The sequence below is a fragment of the Myotis daubentonii genome, chromosome 3 (genome assembly GCF_963259705.1).
Source record: "Myotis daubentonii chromosome 3, mMyoDau2.1, whole genome shotgun sequence".
NCBI lineage: Eukaryota > Metazoa > Chordata > Mammalia > Chiroptera > Vespertilionidae > Myotis > Myotis daubentonii.
Genome location: NC_081842.1, coordinates 78,960,160 through 78,980,043, shown reverse-complemented (window position 1 = coordinate 78,980,043; position 19,884 = coordinate 78,960,160). Strand labels below are relative to the sequence as shown.

The 19,884-nt window shown below is 40.5% G+C and overlaps 1 protein-coding gene across 3 annotated transcripts; it reads left to right on the top strand.

The window, feature by feature from the left end:
• The first annotated feature begins 4,818 nt into the window (after positions 1-4,818).
• CLDND1 (claudin domain containing 1) lies at positions 4,819-11,965 on the top strand. 3 transcript variants are annotated; one of them, XM_059687946.1, is made up of 6 exons: positions 4,897-4,945; positions 6,054-6,104; positions 6,327-6,633; positions 8,965-9,075; positions 10,759-10,896; positions 11,063-11,965. In XM_059687946.1, exons 3-6 carry the CDS (start codon positions 6,345-6,347, stop codon positions 11,281-11,283), a joined length of 759 nt encoding a protein of 252 aa, XP_059543929.1. In that variant the 5' UTR covers positions 4,897-4,945; positions 6,054-6,104; positions 6,327-6,344; the 3' UTR covers positions 11,284-11,965. The 3 variants fall into 3 exon arrangements, with proteins under 3 accessions (XP_059543928.1, XP_059543929.1, XP_059543927.1); XM_059687944.1 differs by having other exon boundaries at positions 4,925-4,945; positions 6,061-6,104; XM_059687945.1 differs by lacking the exon at positions 6,054-6,104 and having other exon boundaries at positions 4,819-4,945.
• Positions 11,966-19,884: the final 7,919 nt, after the last annotated feature.

The following is a 19,884-nucleotide window of genomic DNA, read 5'->3' as shown; positions in this document are numbered from 1 at the left end:
CCACATGATTTGTTCTTTTGGTGTCTGACCTCCTGAGCTGATCATGAGCAAGTTGAAGGGAGAGACCATTCATTGTCTCTCCACTGGCCTCTAGTAACTAGCCAATTAAAGTCTTTTATGGACTGTCGAAGCCACTGTTTTGCAGCTGTGGGTGCCAGACCACATTACCCACATGAGAGTCGCTTGGGTGCCTTCTGAACTGTAGCTTTCTGAACACAGTCCCAGATTTATTGAATCAAAATCATTAGGAGTAGAGTCCAGGACTTTATGTTTAACAAACATCAAAGGCCATTCTTATACACACTAAAGTTTAGAATCACTATTCTCATTCATTTATCTTAACCAACTTCATATGTTATGCTTTTTTATTACTTTGGCTAACTTTTTTAAAAGTTTAAAAATCACCTCTAAATTTGAATTTTTTAGAAGTCTTCTACCTTAAACCACAAAATTTTAGAAATTTAGACTTCGGAGCTCTTCCTATTCTGTGTCCCAGTTCCTGAGATATGTTCAGAATTGGGTCAGATGTTGAGGATGAGGAGAGAGTAAGGGTTTCTCCAGAGAGAATCTATTATCATGTACCATGTGGCCATAGCTGCGACTTGCATCCTCTGCTTCACAGGTGGGCTGAGGTTTTCTGTGAATACAGCCACCCCAACTGGCATTGTGATATATTTCTTCTGCTTCTTCTCTGTCAACCACTCTGGTCCCCATATTAAATAGGGACTCATCAGAATATATAGCATATAGCATAGCAGAAAGAAATCTCTGCTCATATATGCTGTCCTGATGAGCCCTATAATAAATGGCAAATATCATGAAGCAAATTGTTTTTCATTAATTTTATCAGATGATGATATATTTTATTAGAAAAAACCCCACTCTTGTCCATTTCTTATTTGAGTATTATACAGTGTATAACAATTTAAGTAGTCCAGTTTAAGAGATCTGTTTATACTCTAAGAGTTAATGATTTATTTTTATTTTGGCAGTTACTTGGAGAGTTTTCTGTAATACACTAGTAATGTAATATATCCTACCAAATTTAGTGTTATCAGGTTCCATCACAGGGAATATAGAGCATTGAATTCATTTAATTTATTTTTTATTATAGTTGATATACAATATTATGTTAGCATCAGGTGTACAACATAGTGATTAGTTATTTATATACATTACAAAGTGGTCACCTCTTATAAATCTAGTACCCATCTGACACCCTATATGGTTGTTACAATATTATTTACTATACTAGAGGCCAGTGCACAAAAATTGTGCACTGGTAGGGTCTTTAGCAGCTGCCAACTGCTGGCCAGGGCCTCCCTCCCTTCCCCCAGCAGGCCCCTGATCGAACTCCCAGTCAAGTGGACAATTTTCATAGTATGCTTTTATTATATAGGATTCCCTGTGATGTACTTTATATCCCCATGACTAATTTTATAACTGTCAATTTGTACTTCTTTTTAAAAATTTTTATGAGTTTATTTGATGACATGTTTATTGATTTGTTCCAATTATTTATGCATTCATTGGTTGATTCTTACATGTACCCTGACTGGGGATCAAACCCCCAACCTTGGTATTTCAGGATGACGTTCTAACCAACTGAGCTACCTGGACAGGGCATTTAGTTGAAAATTTTTTTTTAAATCATCACCTGAGGATATTTTTCCATTGATTTTTGGAGAGAGTGGAGGAGAGAGGGAAAGACAGAAAGAAACATTGATGTGAGAGAAACACATTGATTGGTTTCCTACAACCAGAGCCCAAGCCAGGAAGGAGCCTGCAACCGAGGTATGTGCCCTTGACCAGAATTGAAACAGGGACCCTTTGGTCCATAGGCTGATGCTCTACCCACTGAGCCAAACTGGCTAGGGCAGTTGTAGTTTTGATGTGGTTGTGAGAGGAGGTGAGCACAGCATTTTCCTACTCTGCCATCTTTTTCTTTCCTTTTTATTGAATTTATTGGGGTGACACTGTTTAACAAAATTACATAGGTTTCAAGTGCACAATTCCACAACACATCATCTGTACACTGTATTGTGTGTTCGCCTCCCCAATTCAAGTCTCCCTCCATTCTACTCTGCCATCTTGAGGAAAGCCATTTTAGGTGAACTTTTCTATTTGCCTTGTTCTTGGTTAAATAGCTATTTTTCTATAGTGAATGGACCCAAGGAAAAATTTTATATAAGTTTTTTAGGGTGGTTGTTTATTGGAGCTGAGCGTTTGTATATATTCCTATTTTTCTTCTTTCTATACTACTAGGTTTTCCTTTCACAAGAAAAACAACAAAATTTTATGAGAAAAATATAATGTAGATATACTTTATTCAACATAATTTTTTAGTTACTAAAATATATGCAATTAAAAATTAATATTTAATTAGATTAGGGAATTTGGTATGAAAGGGAATTCTCACATTAAGAATTGTTTTGTAAGTACATAGTATAAGCATATAATATCTGCATATCTATATTTGCAGTTGTTGGCTTATTTAAACTGTGATGTAACTGCAAAACCTGCTGAAACTAGAACCACCCTTGACAAATTAAGCCTAGTTCAACTTTGCTTTTAAATGTAAATTGCATAATCTGTACATGGTTGCCTTAAATTATTTTTAACATTTTATAAAAATATTTCAGTCCAGCTACTGTCTTCCAAAACAACAGAGTAAGAAGTGGAAGCAGACATTTAACTCTATTATTAAGGATTTATATTGCCTACCCACACAAATAAGTATAAACAGAAAACACCCAAGATCCAGAGATAAGTCAGAAATGTGGTTGTGTGCTTGGAGTTACTGCATTCGATGGGACAGTGCAAGTCCTCTGTGCTGACTGGGCACAATGGTCATAGCCGCTAACAGGCAGACACTTCCAGGTCCATCCTAAATTGCTGAGTGAAATGTGTTTTGTGTGTTTTCTGAGCATTCTGCAGACTTGATGGGTGAAAGTGACATCCTCCTTGGCAGGTCTCCCCAAAGACAACCACCCTGAATCATGTATGCGCATGTGTGCTTGAACAGAGCTACGTAAGGATGCCTGAAACCTGGTCCTGGTAAGTCTTTCCTAGTCATTTGACAGTTAGTCCAGAGGTTCATAAAACCTACTGAAATGAACAGACTCCTACCTCTATAAATGGCTTATTTTCTCCTGCTAGAGCAGCGGTTCTCAACCTGTGGGTCGCAGCCCCTTTGGGGGTCAAACGACCCTTTCACAGGAGTCGCCTAAGACCATGGGAAAACACATATATAATTACATATTGTTTTTGTGATTAATAGCTATGCTTTAATTATGTTCAATTTGTAACAATGAAATTGGGGGTCACCACAACATGAGGAACTGTATTAAAGGGTCGCGGCATTAGGAAGGCTGAGAACCACTGCTCTAAAGGAATCAGGAGCTTTTAAAGGCTGTATATCAGTGGTTCCCAAACTTCTGGTCCTTTAAATACAGTTCCTCATGTTGTGACCCAACCATAAAATTATTTTCGTTGCTACTTCATAACTGTAATGTTGCTCCTGTTATGAATCATAATGTAAATATCTGATATGCAGAATGGTCTTAGGCGACCCCTGTGAAAGGGTCGTTCAATCGCCAAAGGGATCGCGACCCACAGGTTGAGAACCAGCAGGGGTGGGCAAACTTTTTGACTTGAGGGCCACAATGGGTTCTTAAACTGGACCGGAGGGCCGGAACAAAAGCATGGATGGAGTGTTTGTGTGAACTAATATAAATTCAAAGTAAACATCATTACATAAAAAGGTACGGTCTTTTTTTTTTTTTAGTTTTATTCATTTCAAATGGGCCGGATCTGGCCCGCAGGCCGTAGTTTGCCCACGGCTGCCCTAGATGTTCAACACATATTTTCCAGTACTAATCTATAATAAGAAAAGCATTACATGCTTATTAGATGGGACAGCCAAATGACCTTTTTGACGAAGCCGTGGCAGCGGGGATGAGGCAGAGGCTGTCAGGGGCGATGAGGCAGACAAGTGGTTAGGGGTGATCAGGCAGGCAGACAGAATGGTTAGGGGTGATCAGGCAGGCAAGCAAGCAGTTAGGAGCCAGCAGTCCCAGATTGCAAGAGGGATGTCTGCCAGTTTAGGGATCAGCCTAAACCAGCAGTCAAACATCCCCCAAGGGGTCCCAGATTACAAGAGGGTGCAGGCCAGGCTGAGGTGCTCCCCTCTCCCCCTGTGCACAAATTTCATGCACTGGGCCTCTAATAACTTAATAATTGTTTACTATGTATGCCTCAGTCCCTGTGCTGGGCATTTTATTTTTTATTTTCTTCCTCATTCAGTACTCACAATGATCACTTTGGATAGGGGCTATTGTCAACACCCATATTTTGGAGAACATCCATATTTTGGAGAAAATAAAACTGAAACTTAAAGAAGTAAATTGTAATGTCACAAAGCTAGTCGGCTCACTCCAACACTCAAGTTTGGGAAGTCAGTTATTCACCCTGAGCTCAGTTCCCTTATCTTTGAATTTGAGGTGGTATCTTCCTCTTTGAATTGTAAAACCTCCGTTACATAGGGCACAAGCGATGACTAGCAGTGACCGGAGACAGTTCGCCTTAATCAGTGGACCCCAGACCTTTCCTTGTAAAATAAAAGATTCCACCCGTCCAAACCTCCCGTTCGCCTGCTGCTGTCCCTCGGGAGCTGAACTACATCCCCCACAAGGCACCGCGCGCTGCGCAGGGAATGCCGTCCGCCTCCTCTCTCAGCTCTCCCTCCGTCCCTCCTACAACTCCCACAAGCCCCCTCGGCCCTGGGCCTGGGCCTGGGCCAGGGCCAGACCTGGGGTGGAGGCGGAGGCGCGGGAGTTATGGAGGGGGCGGGCTCTGCAGGGAAGTGCGTCAGAGGAGGCGCGGGGAGAGTAGGGCGCTGTGGTCCGAGCTGAAGGGTGAAGCTGGCGGAGCAGGAGGATGGGCGGTGAGAGAGCGGGGCCGGCGTCGCCGGGCGGGGGTCGCGTAGCCGTGCGACGTTGCCAGCGGTTTAGGGAGGGTCCCCTCCCTGGCGCCGCTGGGGTGGGCGGGTTCTGAGCGGCGAAGCTAGGCGGGGTGGTCCCTCGGCCGAGGGGTCTGGGGAGGGGCCTGGTCGGGTACCCGGGGCCCCTGGCCGGGTCCGCGCAGGGCTTCCCCGTCCCTACCCGGCCCGCGTCGACCTCCCCCGGCCCCCAGGGGCGCCCCGCGAGGGGCCGGCGCCAAGCGTCCGGCCTGGGAGGAGCGCCTCCCGGGGCCGGGACCTCTCATTTTAAGGTCATTTGCGAGCACGAGGATAACAGAGGGTTCAAAGGAATAGACCCCAACCCGCCTCCTGGGGTTGCCATGCATGACTGTCATTGCCCTGATCGCCCCGAGTCACCCCCAAGCCTCCTGGCGCGACCCCCGCCGACCGCGAGCCCGTGTCCGAGCTGCTCTGTAAGGTGCGTCGGAGCCGCGGGGTCTGCGGGCAGCTTCGGCTCGGCCGGATCCGCCTTGACTCACTTCACTGCGGCCACCGACCGCCGCCGCGGAGCCCGCGTCCGCGCCTTCCTGTTGCCTAGTGCATACTTCTCCCTGCGGCGGAGCAGAGTTCACCGAGTTTGCGGATGAGGAGGGAGGTGCCGGAGTGTCGGGAACGGGGAGAGCAGTGGGCGCGAGGAACGTGCCGGCGAAGGAGCCTGGCTTCGCGTTCCTGGGTCAGGGCAGGTGGAGATCCAGCATTCGGCGTGGTTGTGTCCTCCTTGCCGTTCTCTGCACCGAAAACAGCCTTTCTCTGTGGGTTCACAGCTACCTTCCACGCCGTGTTCCTGATTCTAAACGTGGTTTTTAGGGTTCCCTCTCGAGAGGGAACGGGGAGGAGCGGACTTCCTTCCTCTGCTTCCTTTTCCTATACCCTTTTCCCCCCCGCACCCCGACCCGGGACACTGCCTGCGCTGCCGCTCGTGTAAAAACTCAGTCTGTGATTGAAACTTGACGCAGGGTGCATGGCTGACTCTGGGGATGTGTGCTGTCTGCATCTGTAACGTGTACGTCCTTTTCAGTGTTGTCTGTTTTAGTGTGCAGGTGAGAGACTAGAGAACAAGACCTCTGTCTCCATAGCGTCCTGGGTATGTGAACTTTCAATAAGTACTTTCGTGCTGACTGTTGTTTTGAACTTAATTTAAAACATGCTTTTAAAAAAAAAAAAAAAAAAAAAAACTTCTTCATGAGTAGACATTACTTTAAATAGCCAAAGGATGGGAAATAAAGGGCGATTTTGAGATAATTTCTTTCAAAATGATCTTTATTTGTCCTTGGTTGAGTCTAACGTTTCTTCCATTTTTATACAGAGCAGTGTGAATGCCAGAATGGATAACCGTTTCGCTACAGCATTTGTAATTGCTTGTGTGCTGAGCCTCATTTCCACCATCTACATGGCAGCCTCAATTGGCACAGACTTCTGGTATGAATATCGAAGTCCAGTTCAAGAAAATTCCAGTGATTTGAACAAAAGCCTCTGGAGCGACTTTGCTAGTGATGAAGCAGATGAAAAGACGTACAGTGATGTGCTTTTTCGATATAATGGCACAATGGGATTGTGGAGACGCTGTGTCAGTATACCCCAAAACATATATTGGAATAACCAAGAAAGGACAGGTATTCCTCGTTTTAACTTCTGTCTCCTTTACCTGTTCAAATAGGAACCAGGTGATAGGATGATGACCCAATTATGTATAACTGGTTTGGGAGTTCTTTCCTCAAAGAAATAAATCTGTGTTCTTCTCTCCATACCACCTTCTACCCCCGCCTTTCATGAGTTACCGTTGTACTCATAAATATTGGTTGAGTGAGTAACTGTCCTTATCCTGAGAAAGACATTTTAAATCTTTGTACTTATATACCTGTTTATTAAAAGCCTTTTTATTCATCTCACACATCCTGGGGAAATAAATGGAAAAGTACAAATAGGACTTTAAATACTTAGTAACTGGTAAAAAGGACTAGACTAGTATCCAAAATCAGATCAACAAATATGAATTGATAGTTCTTTTATATGTTAGCTGTGTTAGTAGGTATTATCATTTGCCCTCCGAATCTTAGAGAGTATAATTTGACCAACTCTACATTTATATCTGTGCATATTTGAGACTGTTTTACAACAACCTTTTTTTAAAAGATTTTTTTATTGATATTTAATGAGAGGGGAAGGGAGAGCGAGAATCATCAACATGAGAGCAGAACATCAATCAGCTGCCTCCTGCACGTCCCCTACCAGGGATCAAGCCCGAAACCTGGTCATGTGCTCTGACCAGGAATTGAACCAGCAGCACTTCAGTGCCTCGGACAACGCCCAACCAACTGAACCACACCAGTCAGGACTGTTTTACAACAATCTTGATAGAGCTTATAGATTAAAGATGTACAGAAGAAAAATAACCTAAGAAATTGTCTCTCACGTTTATTTTGCAAGCATTCTTAACGTTTAAAAATTTTAATTTCCGGTTATTAAAATGGAAACTTTAGAGCTCTTCATAAGGAACAGCTTTACATTTTGTGTTGTTTTTTTTTAATTTGTGACTACTTCTGTTGGCCTGTTGGTGGGAATCACTGTATTCAGATCCCAGCACAACAGGCTTGAGTTGCCATACATCAGAAGATGGATGTTGTGATTTTATATGGGGAAAAAAAAGTAGTTTGTAAGAGGGGAAAGTAGGTTAAAGTTTATTGTAAAACATTTAACTATTAGAGCATAGGAGTACCTGCTATTTGAATTTAGCAACTATTTATCCTTCAACAAATATTTATTATCTGTCTCCATATTCCAGGGCCTAGAAGCTGGGAGTACATCAGGAAAAATAAAAATAAAAATTCTTACTCTGGAGAAACTACTTACATTCTAATAAGGCGTGACAGGCAATAAACATAGGTATAACAGTATAAGCAATAAATAATTATATAAAGTGTTAGAAAATGACACATGCTAAAATATAGCAAAATAAAGGGGAGTTGGAAAAACATGATGTGGATGGGATAAGTTACAATATTCAGTAGTATAGGCCCCAACAAAAGACATCACTTGAGTAAAGACTTGATATAGATGAAGATGTTGGCCAAATAGGTCCTTGTGGAGACAGAGGAGATCATCTAGGTTGGAAGAAACAACTACTGAAAAGCCCTACGTTGGGAGGATGCCTAAAATAGTGAAGGACCAGTGAGGAAACCACTTGACCGGAATGGAGGGAGAGGGAGAGTGGGTATTCTATCAGAGGCAGTACTCTTGGGGTGGGAGTAGAGCAAATCATGCAGGATTCTCTAGGCATGAAGAGGACTTTGGCTTTTATGTGATGGAGTCATTGGGGAGCTTTGAGCAGAGGAGAGATGATCTGCTCACTTAGGCTGATATGTTGAATACAGGTGTCAGGCAAAGGTGGAAGCCAGGAGACTAATTAGGCTTATGCACTAATTCAGGTGAGAGATGATCGTGACTCAGACCAGGGTGGTAGTACTGAGCATTGGCTGGATTCTAGATATATTTTGAAGGTAGAGCCTCTAGGAGTTCCTGATGGAATGCATGTGGACAAGAATGACTAAACTTTCTAGGCTGAGGAACTGGAAGGGTAGAATTGTCATTACCTGAAATGGGGAAGATGGCTGGTGGAGTAAGGGAGGGAAGAAGATCAAAGTTCCTATTTATTTGTTTTTGTCCCCTGCTCCTCCTCCTTCCTAGTCTTCTTACATATCTATTCTCATTGATTTTACTGCTCCTACTTTTTCCCCCCCCTTTCTTGTGCCCAGGTCTTAAGACTGCCACTGAGAACTACTGGTATCTATTGGGCATTGATCCTACATGTCAGAGCTAAAGATGTTGCTGTCTCCTCTGCGAACATCTCTATCACTTTTTATTTCAGAGAATAGTTACTTGAAAGAGATTTTTTGTTAAATGCTTAGTATTAAAACAGCAAGCAATCATTGTTATTCTTGTTCCAGAATCATTTGATGTGGTCACAAGATGCACGAGTTTCACGCTAAATGAGCAGTTTATGGCGAAATTTGTTGAGCCTGGAGACCACAATACTGGGATTGATCTGCTTCGAACCTGTGAGTACTTTGATATCAGCAGGACAATTAGGGGAAAAATAGGAAATAAGTTTGCCTTTTTATGAACTCTGATTTTGGAACAAGATGAGTTATTATATTGTGTCAACTTGGAATAAGATCTCTAACAGTGACAAACTCTGATCTGTTCATAACATATTTTAGAAGTTAGGTGCACACTTATTAAATTGCAAATAAGAAGTTGAGAGAGGAAAAATAACACATTGGATGACAGAATCCAGACCCTTCAAAAGGTATTTTTAATGAGCCCATTTAAAGAGGAAATTTAAATTTAAAGAGGGATAAGTAATAAATTCCTGTATTTGAGTTAAACACATCAGCTACCTGAGTTCAGTTAGGGTTGTGTGAACACAGTTGACTGTAAGTTCTATATGAGTCAATTGAATGGCAGGCCTGCCCCAAGTGTTAATCCAGTCTTAGGTGATAGTAACAGAACTGTAGATGTCAAAAATAAATGGAAGTATTTATTAGGAGTATTTATTATTCCTTGAGGGTCAGACTACCCAGGAACTACTGTCTTTAGATTTGAACCTAGTTTCCAATCTATAAAGACTTATTAGAGCTTGCCTAGAAGAATGACCATGTCATGAGAGGAAACATTTAATAAAATGGCAAGTACTTCATTTTGCCTGGCAAATGCATAGGAAGAAGTTTATTTTATTTATTTTAACAGTTTGAAGGAAAGAGAAAAACTTTTATGTAGGTCTAGAAGTAAAGCTAGCATTAGAAGGTAGATGTGGTTTGGTGTTGATACTGATACATTGCTGTTAATTAAAATAATTTAAAAATGGAATAGGATGCTTTGTAAAGTCACCAGCTTTCTTCCCAGGTGGTTGAAGGAATTTATGATAATTAAAACTGCCATTTATCACCCTGACCAGTGTGGCTCAGTGGTTGGAGCATCTGCCAGAGGACTGAAGGGTCATGGGTTTGATTTCCAGTTAAGGCATGTACCTTGGTTGCAGGTTCGATCACTGGCCCTGGTGGGGGCACGGGCAGGAGGCAACCATTCAATGTGTCTCTCTCACATCGATGTTTCTCTCAGTTGATATGCCTCTCTGACATCGATGTTACTCTCTCCACCTCCCCCTTCCCTCCCTTTTACTCTCTCTAAAAATTAGTGGAAAAAATGCCTTGGGTGAGGATTTAAAAAAACAAACAACAACAAATCTCCCATTTTATTGAGTCCTGGTATGTACCAGATCCTCTACTTTGCACTTTATGTATACTCTTTCAACAGTTTTTTGTTTGTTTTTTTCTTATCATCAACATTTATTGACTTGTTATAACTGCCATAGATCCTCTGAAGACTTATATTTGCTTATATGTAGAGCCAGAATGTTTTGCCTCAAATGCTGGCTCTACTAGATTGTAGGGATGTTGGGAGGGTTAGTACACAAAGCATCTATGGAACAGTGCCTGACACTTAGTAAGACCTGTCCCACTGAGGTCAGTAGTTGTTAACTTTCACTGTCTTTTTACTTTTACATTTATCAGGACAAAGTGAGCATTTTTTTTTTTGAACAGTGTGCTTTACAAAACAAATCTCAATATTCCTTTCTCATTTTTGAGAAAAGATCTACATAGAATAGGAAAGAAATTTCCATTGTGGGAAAACTGTCTGGAATTATGGTAACATGTTTTTCCTCTCTTCTTTTCTTCCAGATCTTTGGCGTTGCCAGTTCCTTTTACCTTTTGTTAGTCTAGGTTTGATGTGCTTTGGTGCTTTGATTGGGCTTTGTGCTTGTATCTGCCGAAGTTTGTACCCCGCCATTGCCACAGGCATTCTCCATCTCCTTGCAGGTAGGTCTTGTCATCAGATTTAGCATTTTATCTTCTTTCTGTCTCCCTAGAGACCAAAGAGTTATAATTCTAAACATTCATATATTACTGCTCTGTCATATTGCCTGAAAAGCTCTTAATGGTGCTCTTACCTAGCAATGTTTTGTTTTCTACATTTTCCTCCAAGGTCTGTGCACACTGGGCTCAGTGAGTTGCTATGTTGCTGGGATTGAGCTACTCCACCAGAAACTAAAGCTGCCTGAGAATGTGTCCGGTGAATTTGGATGGTCCTTCTGCCTGGCTTGCGTCTCAGCTCCCTTACAGTTCATGGCTTCTGCTCTCTTCATCTGGGCAGCTCACACCAACCAGAAAGAGTACACCTTAATGAAGGCATATCGTGTGGCATGAGTGGGAAGCTAGATGCTATACAATTGCCATTTTTAGTATTTTTAAAGAGTAATATTTTCCCTCCCCCAATTTTTTTGAATTTAACTATTTTTTTTGCAGATATATCACTCTATCTTGAAAACCCACTTTATTTATTCACACAGTTGTTTTTGAATACAACTAAAATTTATATGCATTACTCTGAGTGATTCCATATTTCAAACAAACTAGTCTAGGGTCAGAGTCTAGACAGAAGGAAATGGGTAGATACTTGGCACAAATTTTGAAAGATAACTGATAGTGGGAAATTGACCCAGAACAAGTTCTGCTGATGTCTGTTAGACTTTTCAGTAAAGTAATTATATTCACTCAACTGGAAATTTTTATTTTCATTGGGAAACCTCATCATTGTCAAAACTTATGTTCACTTTGCTGTTATAGTTAGCTAGTCAGCCAGAGTTATTAATGCTGTTTTCAAAAACTTAAGCTACATAGCATAGGGAAATTATCTAAGATCCTTTTTCCTAAATATTGGCATATAACTTTCATTAAGATGAAATATGGCAGCTGTTGATCTATACCATGTCTGTCTACAAGAAAAGAGGTGAAAAATAATCTTACGTACTTGAAATTTTAACTTTGGAACTACAGGAATTCCAATTCAGCCAGATAAGAAGATTAACCTTATTTTACTTTTTTTTTTCTTTTTTAAATCTTAGAGTGTCATAGGATTTTCAGTACCACCAAATATTAAAGGGGATTTTTGCTCCTTCCCCTTTAATACACCAGACTTATTACAAGAGTGCTTTCTTTTTAATACCACTTTGGGTTCACAGAGTAAAATTCTTCAACTGCTATCTCTTTATTTCAACTAAGTACCATAAAGAACGTTCCACCATAAAGACCCTCTGGAGTTAGGAAAACTACCACAACCAGCTGGTCATTAACTTCCAAACATGGTCTTTATTTCTTGTGGTGAAAAGATGTGCCTTTCCTTGCCTAAGTCCCTTTCTGGTGTGTATCAGCATTATTTAATGTCTTCTAATTCAGTCATTTTTTGATAAATATGTCTATAAACATTGAACTTTTAAAAATCTTATTTATTTATTTCATTACTATAACACTTGACAGATTTTTTTAAAAATGTAACTTAGTGATTTCTTACAATATCCTAAATCTGTCTTTTATACAAAATAAACTTAAAAATGAGAAGAGACTCAGTTGATTTAAATCTCAATATGTTAGGATAAAGAAGTACAAGATTCTAAATGAGCATTTCTGTGGAAAATGTATTTTTTCTTTATAGGCCTATTTTTATGCCCAGTGTTTGGCTCTCTGTTTTATCTTCCAAGAACTATGGGAACCTCAACACTCACTAGAAAATGAGAGACTATGTCAAATGTTTCACAGTTTTAAAACATGTTTTCAAAGTAGTATTGTGATCTCTATCATACTTAATGTGGCTAGTTTTTCTTAAGTTCACTTAATGGCTGTGGATTTGTGTTGTACATTAAAGAAATACTCGAGTCAGCTTTGGATTTCCAGCAAAGCCAGTATTACTCTGCAGCTGATTATTGCCTATGAAATGGCTTGCTGCTCTCTTTTCTCTCTCTTCCTAACTCTTGAAGTGTCATTGCCCTCCAGTCCTATAGACAGGAGAAAAGCTAAATGAGCAAACAACACTTTTGGGAATAGGATTTTTAAATTGTTGAACAACAGGGTATTTTTGTGTTGGGAATTAATTTAAACAGTGGTCCCTGCTTCTTGTCACTCCAAAGTTATCTGTGACTGTCATTGTAGTCCAGAAACCCAGTCAGAACTGGCCTTCTGTGTCACAGCCTCACCAGTAGCATCCTGTAATATGGAAAGCTAGCACCATAAGCCTTGGTGCTAAATGGGTGTTGTAGTTGATACTTGAAGCACATTGCAGAGTAGCTGAGGTCATCCTCTCTTGTGAGGACTTTTTTCTGTGGAATACATAGGGCCGTGTTGTTTCATTTGATATGAAAACTACAGTTTTTCAGCTCCCCCATGATTCTAAAGAGGTAGAATCATATGGATTACTGATATTTGGCTACTTTTTAAAGTTAAACTAATACATAAAATGAGTGGCAAGTAAAGTCCTATTAGTCTCTTTTCATCTAATCTTTGAAAGTAACCCCCAAAGTAAAAAATTAATTTTCAGATTTTTCAGAACATGAGCTTTATGGCAACTTAAGAAACCTGTTTTAAAGTCTTAATTTTTATGGTTTCTAACCTCATAACTAAATGATGTGAATATGTTCTATATGCTTTTTAGCTAGACTCATTTCAAAATGTCTTAGGGATAGCCATAAAAATAGTAAAAGTTAAAATAATAAAATGGCATTATTTTAGAAGAATGTATTTGTTCAGTTAACTCTGTACTTGCTATCCATGTCATGATACACCAGAGTCTCAAGAATTTAATAGTAATGTGTAAAGTTTTACCTGCTCTAAATATTAGTGTATGTGTGGTGTGTGTTTGTTGGGGGAGGATAGACTTGATAAGTCACTTATAGGTGACCTGATTTAGTCACACAAGGGAGAAGAATGATATGATCATACAACAAATCAATTTAGAGTTTGTTTTCCTATCCCAAAGATGACATCACATTGTAGACTGGCAGTTAAAACTTATAACATAGATCCAGTCATCTTCAGCTGACTATAAAGTACATAATGTGAAAGCATTTTAAAATGTAACCGTGTTGCCTTTCATCAGAAATGAATTAACCTGATTTGCCAGTTGCAACACTTCCTGGAGTTTCCTAGCAGCAAAAGGAGCAGGTAATAGGTGCAGTTCTGAAGATGCAGATTATTTCACAAGCTGGATGCAGCTTTGTCCTGGCACAGATGGGTGGAGTCTTGTCCTCCTTTCAGCTTTCTACTCATTTGGGAATAATGATTCATAGCTTGGAAAGAAAGAATTAAAACAAGGAAGCACATCTAGGGACAGGAATTCTGTTGTCTGTTGCTCATCAACTGTTCTAATACACCAGGGGTCCTCAAACTTTTTAAACAGGGGGGCCAGTTCACTGTCCCTCAGACCGTTGGAGGGACGGACTATAGTTTAAAAAAAAAAAACTATGAACAAATTCCTATGCACACAGCGACGGCAAAAACACCCGGCGGGCCGGATAAATGTTTTCGGCGGGCCGCGTGTGGCCCGTGGGCCGTAGTTTGAGGACCCCTGCGATACACTATTGTCATGAGATACTCCCTACCACACATTTTTCCCTTAGATCAAATGACATGCCAATGTCCTGCAAATTCACTATGTGAAAATTCTAACTTGGAAAAAGAATAAATTAGAATGATTGTTTGCTATATAGAAGTTACCATCAACATTACTTACTAGTAAACCCTCTTCAGCGCTAAAATTTCTTCTAGAAAAATTAACTCATTATTTGACATTAACATTTACCAGTACATACTTTCAGCAAGCTTGTATAAAGCGAGATTCAATTTATATGTTTATTTTTGCCGAGTTTAAAAATATTAAATAAGGAAAGATTAATTCTTGTTTTGTCTCTGCCTTTTAAAATATGGGAGTTATAATTAATGCATGACCTTTCCTCCTCTGACTCTGTGCCTCAGAATGTGAACTTTACCTTACCTCTCCTGCAGCCTTTCAGCCCCTCCCAGTCTTCTAGGCTTCTGTTCGTGGTTTTCTTGGCTGAGCTTGTAAGGTCATCGGTAGTTCACAAGGGACTTTGATTCTTTTATCCCCATAATCTCCTCTTAATGGCCTCTTTCTTCAGGATTCTTAGCCTTATCTTCATATGTGCTCTCCAGTTTTCTTATTTTCAGTCTCAAGATACCAAGAATGGCTATTGAAAACTATAAAGCAATTCTGTTAAAAGATTGTGCTGTTTGGTGTTAGCTGCTTGACAATTTTAACCAACTCTGACTATTGATTATTACTCCCTACCACACATTTTCCAAAATCGCTAATAGAATCTAGAATTCTTCCTTAACTTCCACAGAAAGAGTGTATTCTTTAATAAGGGAGTATTGGAATGAACTGTTCCAGTTTCTCCAAATCTCACTTGCTCCTTCCTACAAAAAGAGAAATTGTATGATCTGACTGGAGAGATTGCTGGGATCAGGGCATCCACAAAAAGCAACAAAAAAGTATATAAGGGTTAAGTATCCAGCTCAGGAGACAATACTAAGTTTGCAATCCCAGGCCTGTCACTTAGCTTTTCTGAGCCCCACTCTTCCCATCTGTGAATGCTATCATATCTGCCTCTTGAGTTACGATGAGGATTTTGTCAATAGGTCAGCTAAAAGTAGCCACTCAAAAAGTGCTACTTATGACTGGAGGCATAACGAGGGGATAGGTTACCAAGCCTATGAAGCTGTGGTTCTCAGCCTAGGCCACACATTGCAACTGCCTGGAGAATGTTCAAAAATACTTGTGCTCTAGAGATTCTGATCTTGTTGGTCTGGGGTGTGGCCCGATCACTGCAATTTTTTAAACCTTTCTAAATGATGCCAGTGGGATAGTTACGTTTAAGAAATATGTGTGAAGCCATGTTTAAGATCCAGAAGTAGGATCTTGCTCTCCCAGGCAGATTGTTAGAGGGAGACAGTGGGCTCTGTCAAGCAGATAGACCCGCACAGTGCCTGCTTTCTAGAAGCCATTTCTCTCCTGTGCTTCCCAGCACTCTCTCCTGCTGATGACTGTGAGTCGGGCCCCATCCATCACACCCTGCTGGCTGGAGATGTGTTGAAGAGTCTACCTGCAGACCCAGTGCACTCCATGGCTGGTCTGAAGGTTCAGCTTTGGCAGGAGGGTATAGGAAGCCTTGTTTGTTTCGGCTTCAATTCCAAATTACTTTCTCTAATCCAGCACTTTCAGGGACCCTTTAGCTGGTGTGATTAGCCTCCATAAAGTATATGAAAACTTTGATCCCTGACTGCTTTTCGGTTCATTGCATTCCTACTCTTTTGGTTAGAACCAGTAAGGAAGGACACATGCATAAGTGATTGACATTAACCTCTACATAAGCCAGAAATTTCCTGAGAATGGACATAGAAAATGAGATAAACAGTATCTGCCTTGATAGGTTATTGTGAGGGTTAAATAAGAAGGTACACAGATCCTGAAACGGAAGAGCTCCATAAATGTTGGGTTTTATAATGCAGAGGCTAAGACAGCACACAGGGAGGAGTTGGTCTTTGCCTGGCCAGTGTGGTCAGGCTCTAGTACATGCAGGGATTGGAACTGTGGTGGCTTGTCATGTGGCTACACACCCACAGGGATTAGGGCTGGGGCTGGTGCTACATTATCGGGTGAGTCTAGTTTCTAGTTAAGGTTCATTTCAAAACAGACAGCTTAATTACATGGGATTTTTAGTCAAACTTGCTAAAGGTTGTGCTTTAAAAAAAAAACAAAACACTTGTGTTTTTATCCTTTTTCTCAAACAGGACTATACAAGTGTGGGATTTTTGGTCTTTTGATGGTTTTGCTAAGTATCAGTTGATTATTCAAGATGAGCTGCATCAAAAATCTGTCTTTATCCTGTTTAAATTGGATTCAGGTCCATTGAGGGGATGGGAGGAACCTGGATTCCTGTGGCTTGTTCTCAGGTTCCTGAAATCAACTGCTTCCACATGCAATTTGATTTGGATGGTTAATTTTTTAAAAATTAGAGTTGACATAAAATAGTAGTTTCAGGTGTACAACATAGTGATTCAACATTTATATAACTTATGATGTGATCACTGTGATAAGTCTAGTAACCATCTGTCACCATACAAAATCCTATATAATAAAAAGGCAATATGTAAATTGACCCTAATGGCTGAATGACTGGAAACAACTGGTCGCTATGACATGCACTGACCACCAGGGAGCAGATGCCCAATGCAGGAGCTTCCCCATGGTGGTCAGTGCCCTTCCACAGGGGAAGCGCCGCTCAGCCAGAAGCTGGCTCATGGCTGGCCAGTGCAGCGGCAGTGGCGGGAGCCTATCCTGCCTCTGCCGCAACGCTAAGGATATCCGACTAAGCTGTTAGTCAGACATCCCCTGAGGGCTCCTGGGCTGCCAGAGGGATGTCTGACTGCCAGCTTAGGCCCAATCCCCTGGGAAGCGAGCCTCAGCTGTCAGTCAGACAGCCCCCGAGGAGTCCCGGACTGTGAGAGGGCACAGGCCGGGCTGAGGGACCCCCTCCCAGGTACACGAATTTTCGTGCACCGGGCCTCTAGTTATTACAATGTTATTGACTATATTCCCTGTGCTATCCATTATATCCCCATGACTTATTTATTTTATAACTAGAAATTTGTACTTCTCATTCCCCTTCCCCTTTTTCATGCAGCCACCCCACCCCCTCGGGCAACCATCCATTTGTTCTCTGTATCTGTGAATCTATGGCAGCAGATTTCAGGGATGCACACTATAAGTTCAACCATTGGGTATTATTCATGAGCTATACGTTGTACAGTGGCACTTTTGTTGCTCTGGAGGATTCAAAGATATGAAAGGTAAAAAGTTATCTTTAAAAATTCTAGAGTGAATTCTAACACATGGGGTTAAAACCCCTTTGAAGACTCATTTGGAGGCAGCCAAATCCAATTTTATTCTACCTACCCAGCCATCACCCCAGACAGTGCTTTCTTTCCCTCCCCATTTGAAATAAGATGACTGGAGGAAGGGAAGGAAGGAGAAAACTTTGAATCTTTGAGTGGAGGGTGTGTGACCTCTCCCTCTCTTCCATCACAGAAGGGAGGTATGGGCACCATCCATGGACTAGATAGCATTCTAGGTGAAAAAGCAGAGCTACTCTCTAATCCATGATTTTCACATCAACAGATCTGCTCTAGATTTAGACATACCCTGCTTGCAACCCCAGCTCTTCCTCTTACTAGTTTAGAAACTTTGGGCAAGTTACATCACTTCTGTAGGTCTCAGTGGGATATAATGTTCACTTGTTTGCTGTGAGGCTTAAATAAGATAACACATGTAAATAAGATAGCACTTAGCACAGTAACCAGCACATCTTAACCTTTCAAAAAGTGCTGTTATTCTGCAAATGATTTCAAATCCCCATCCCTGCCTTCTCTTCTAAACTTAATGTCTAAATTTCTAACTGCCTTCAGAACAGCTCCATTTGAATATTCTCATGGTACCCAAAACTTGATATGGCCACATCTTTCTCCTCATAATTTCTCCAATCCCCATTTTCTTTATGTTTCTCCCATCAGCTAGACTTTTCAATGGTGACATCATCTTTGACTCCTCCTGGCCTTTTGCCTCATATATTCAATACCTTATCAAGACTTTTTGATTCTCGTGCCATAATGTCTATCTCACTAAAACCCTCATTTTGTACTGGTTCAGGCTATAGGATGACGACAATAGCTTCTTTGCTGGACTCCTTGTCACCAGTTCTTTCTCTTGTAATCCATTTTATGCATTCTGCCTATCTGATTTGCAAAACCATAGATTTGATCACATCAACCTTTTATTCAAAAACTTTCAATGACTACCCATTGCTTTTAAAAGAAATTTAGAATAGTCTAGACTAAGTCTTACACCCAAGCTCTAGCATAAGCTAGTTCTATCTTTGCAACATTTTCTGTTCCTCTCCTTTTACTTTAGTCAAACTCACTGTTAATTGTACATTTGCATTTTCTTAGATTCATATTTCTTGTTACCATGTGTTTATTATTGGAATACTGTTTTCCACATATTCAAATTCTGTCCATACCACTTCACTGAAATTAGTTTCAAAAGTACAACTACTTCTTTACCAAATAGAATAATTTAAAGCTCATCTCTCAAGTGACTTATCCCTTTGAATTCCTTTTAGTATGGTGGGTAACCTTTTGTTGCTTTTGTCACTTTCTGTAACACTGACTAGAATGCATATCATCTTCCCTACTAGAAGTATTGCCTATCTAATCTTTGTATCTCCTAACATCTCCCACATTGCCTTGCAAAGAATAGTCTCAGGAAATAAAAGAGGTTTCTGAATGTTAATCATTAAAATTATTAGAAAGCTCCATTGTAAATCATATACTTGAAACTAGACTATCTAGGAAAGAATTAGAATTGATTGACAAGAACTTAAGTTTAACACTGGAGGAAAAGCTCCCTAAGGGTTTCTTCCAGGTAACTTTGAGATGTGTAGATGTAGTTTTCCTCCCCCTGAGCTGGAAGAGGAATTGGGTTCAGTTCTTTGTCAGTTGTGATGCCACATGTACAATTTAACTCAATCACTTAGTTTTTTTGTGATTTTTGCATATTTCATAAGCGCTATACTAGAAAATGTTTAAATTTTTTTGTTGACTTGTTGCATTCAGAAGTAAGTACAGTATAACACTATCGGAAAAGCTTGATGAAGTCAATGTATCTCTATCTGTACTAGGTATTTATAAAGTACAGTTCTACAATGAAATCAGAGAGTTAGATAAAGTTACAAGTTTAATACCAGTAAATGGAGGGAAGCATGAGTACTTTAAAGGATATAAAAATGAAAGTGCCTCTTATTTCAAAGGCATAGTCATCAAGAAATAACTTCATCAACAGGAAATTTGATTATACATTTTCAATCAGGCCCTGTTCCCAAAGAAATCAGCTCAGTATTATGC

Excerpts from the sequence above, each read along its gene's own strand:
- CLDND1 (XM_059687944.1), top strand. Across the intron at positions 6,105-6,326 it reads CTGTCTCCATAGCGTCCTGG|AGCAGTGTGAATGCCAGAAT; the intron begins GTATGTGAACTT and ends ATTTTTATACAG. Across the intron at positions 10,897-11,062 it reads CATTCTCCATCTCCTTGCAG|GTCTGTGCACACTGGGCTCA; the intron begins GTAGGTCTTGTC and ends TTTTCCTCCAAG.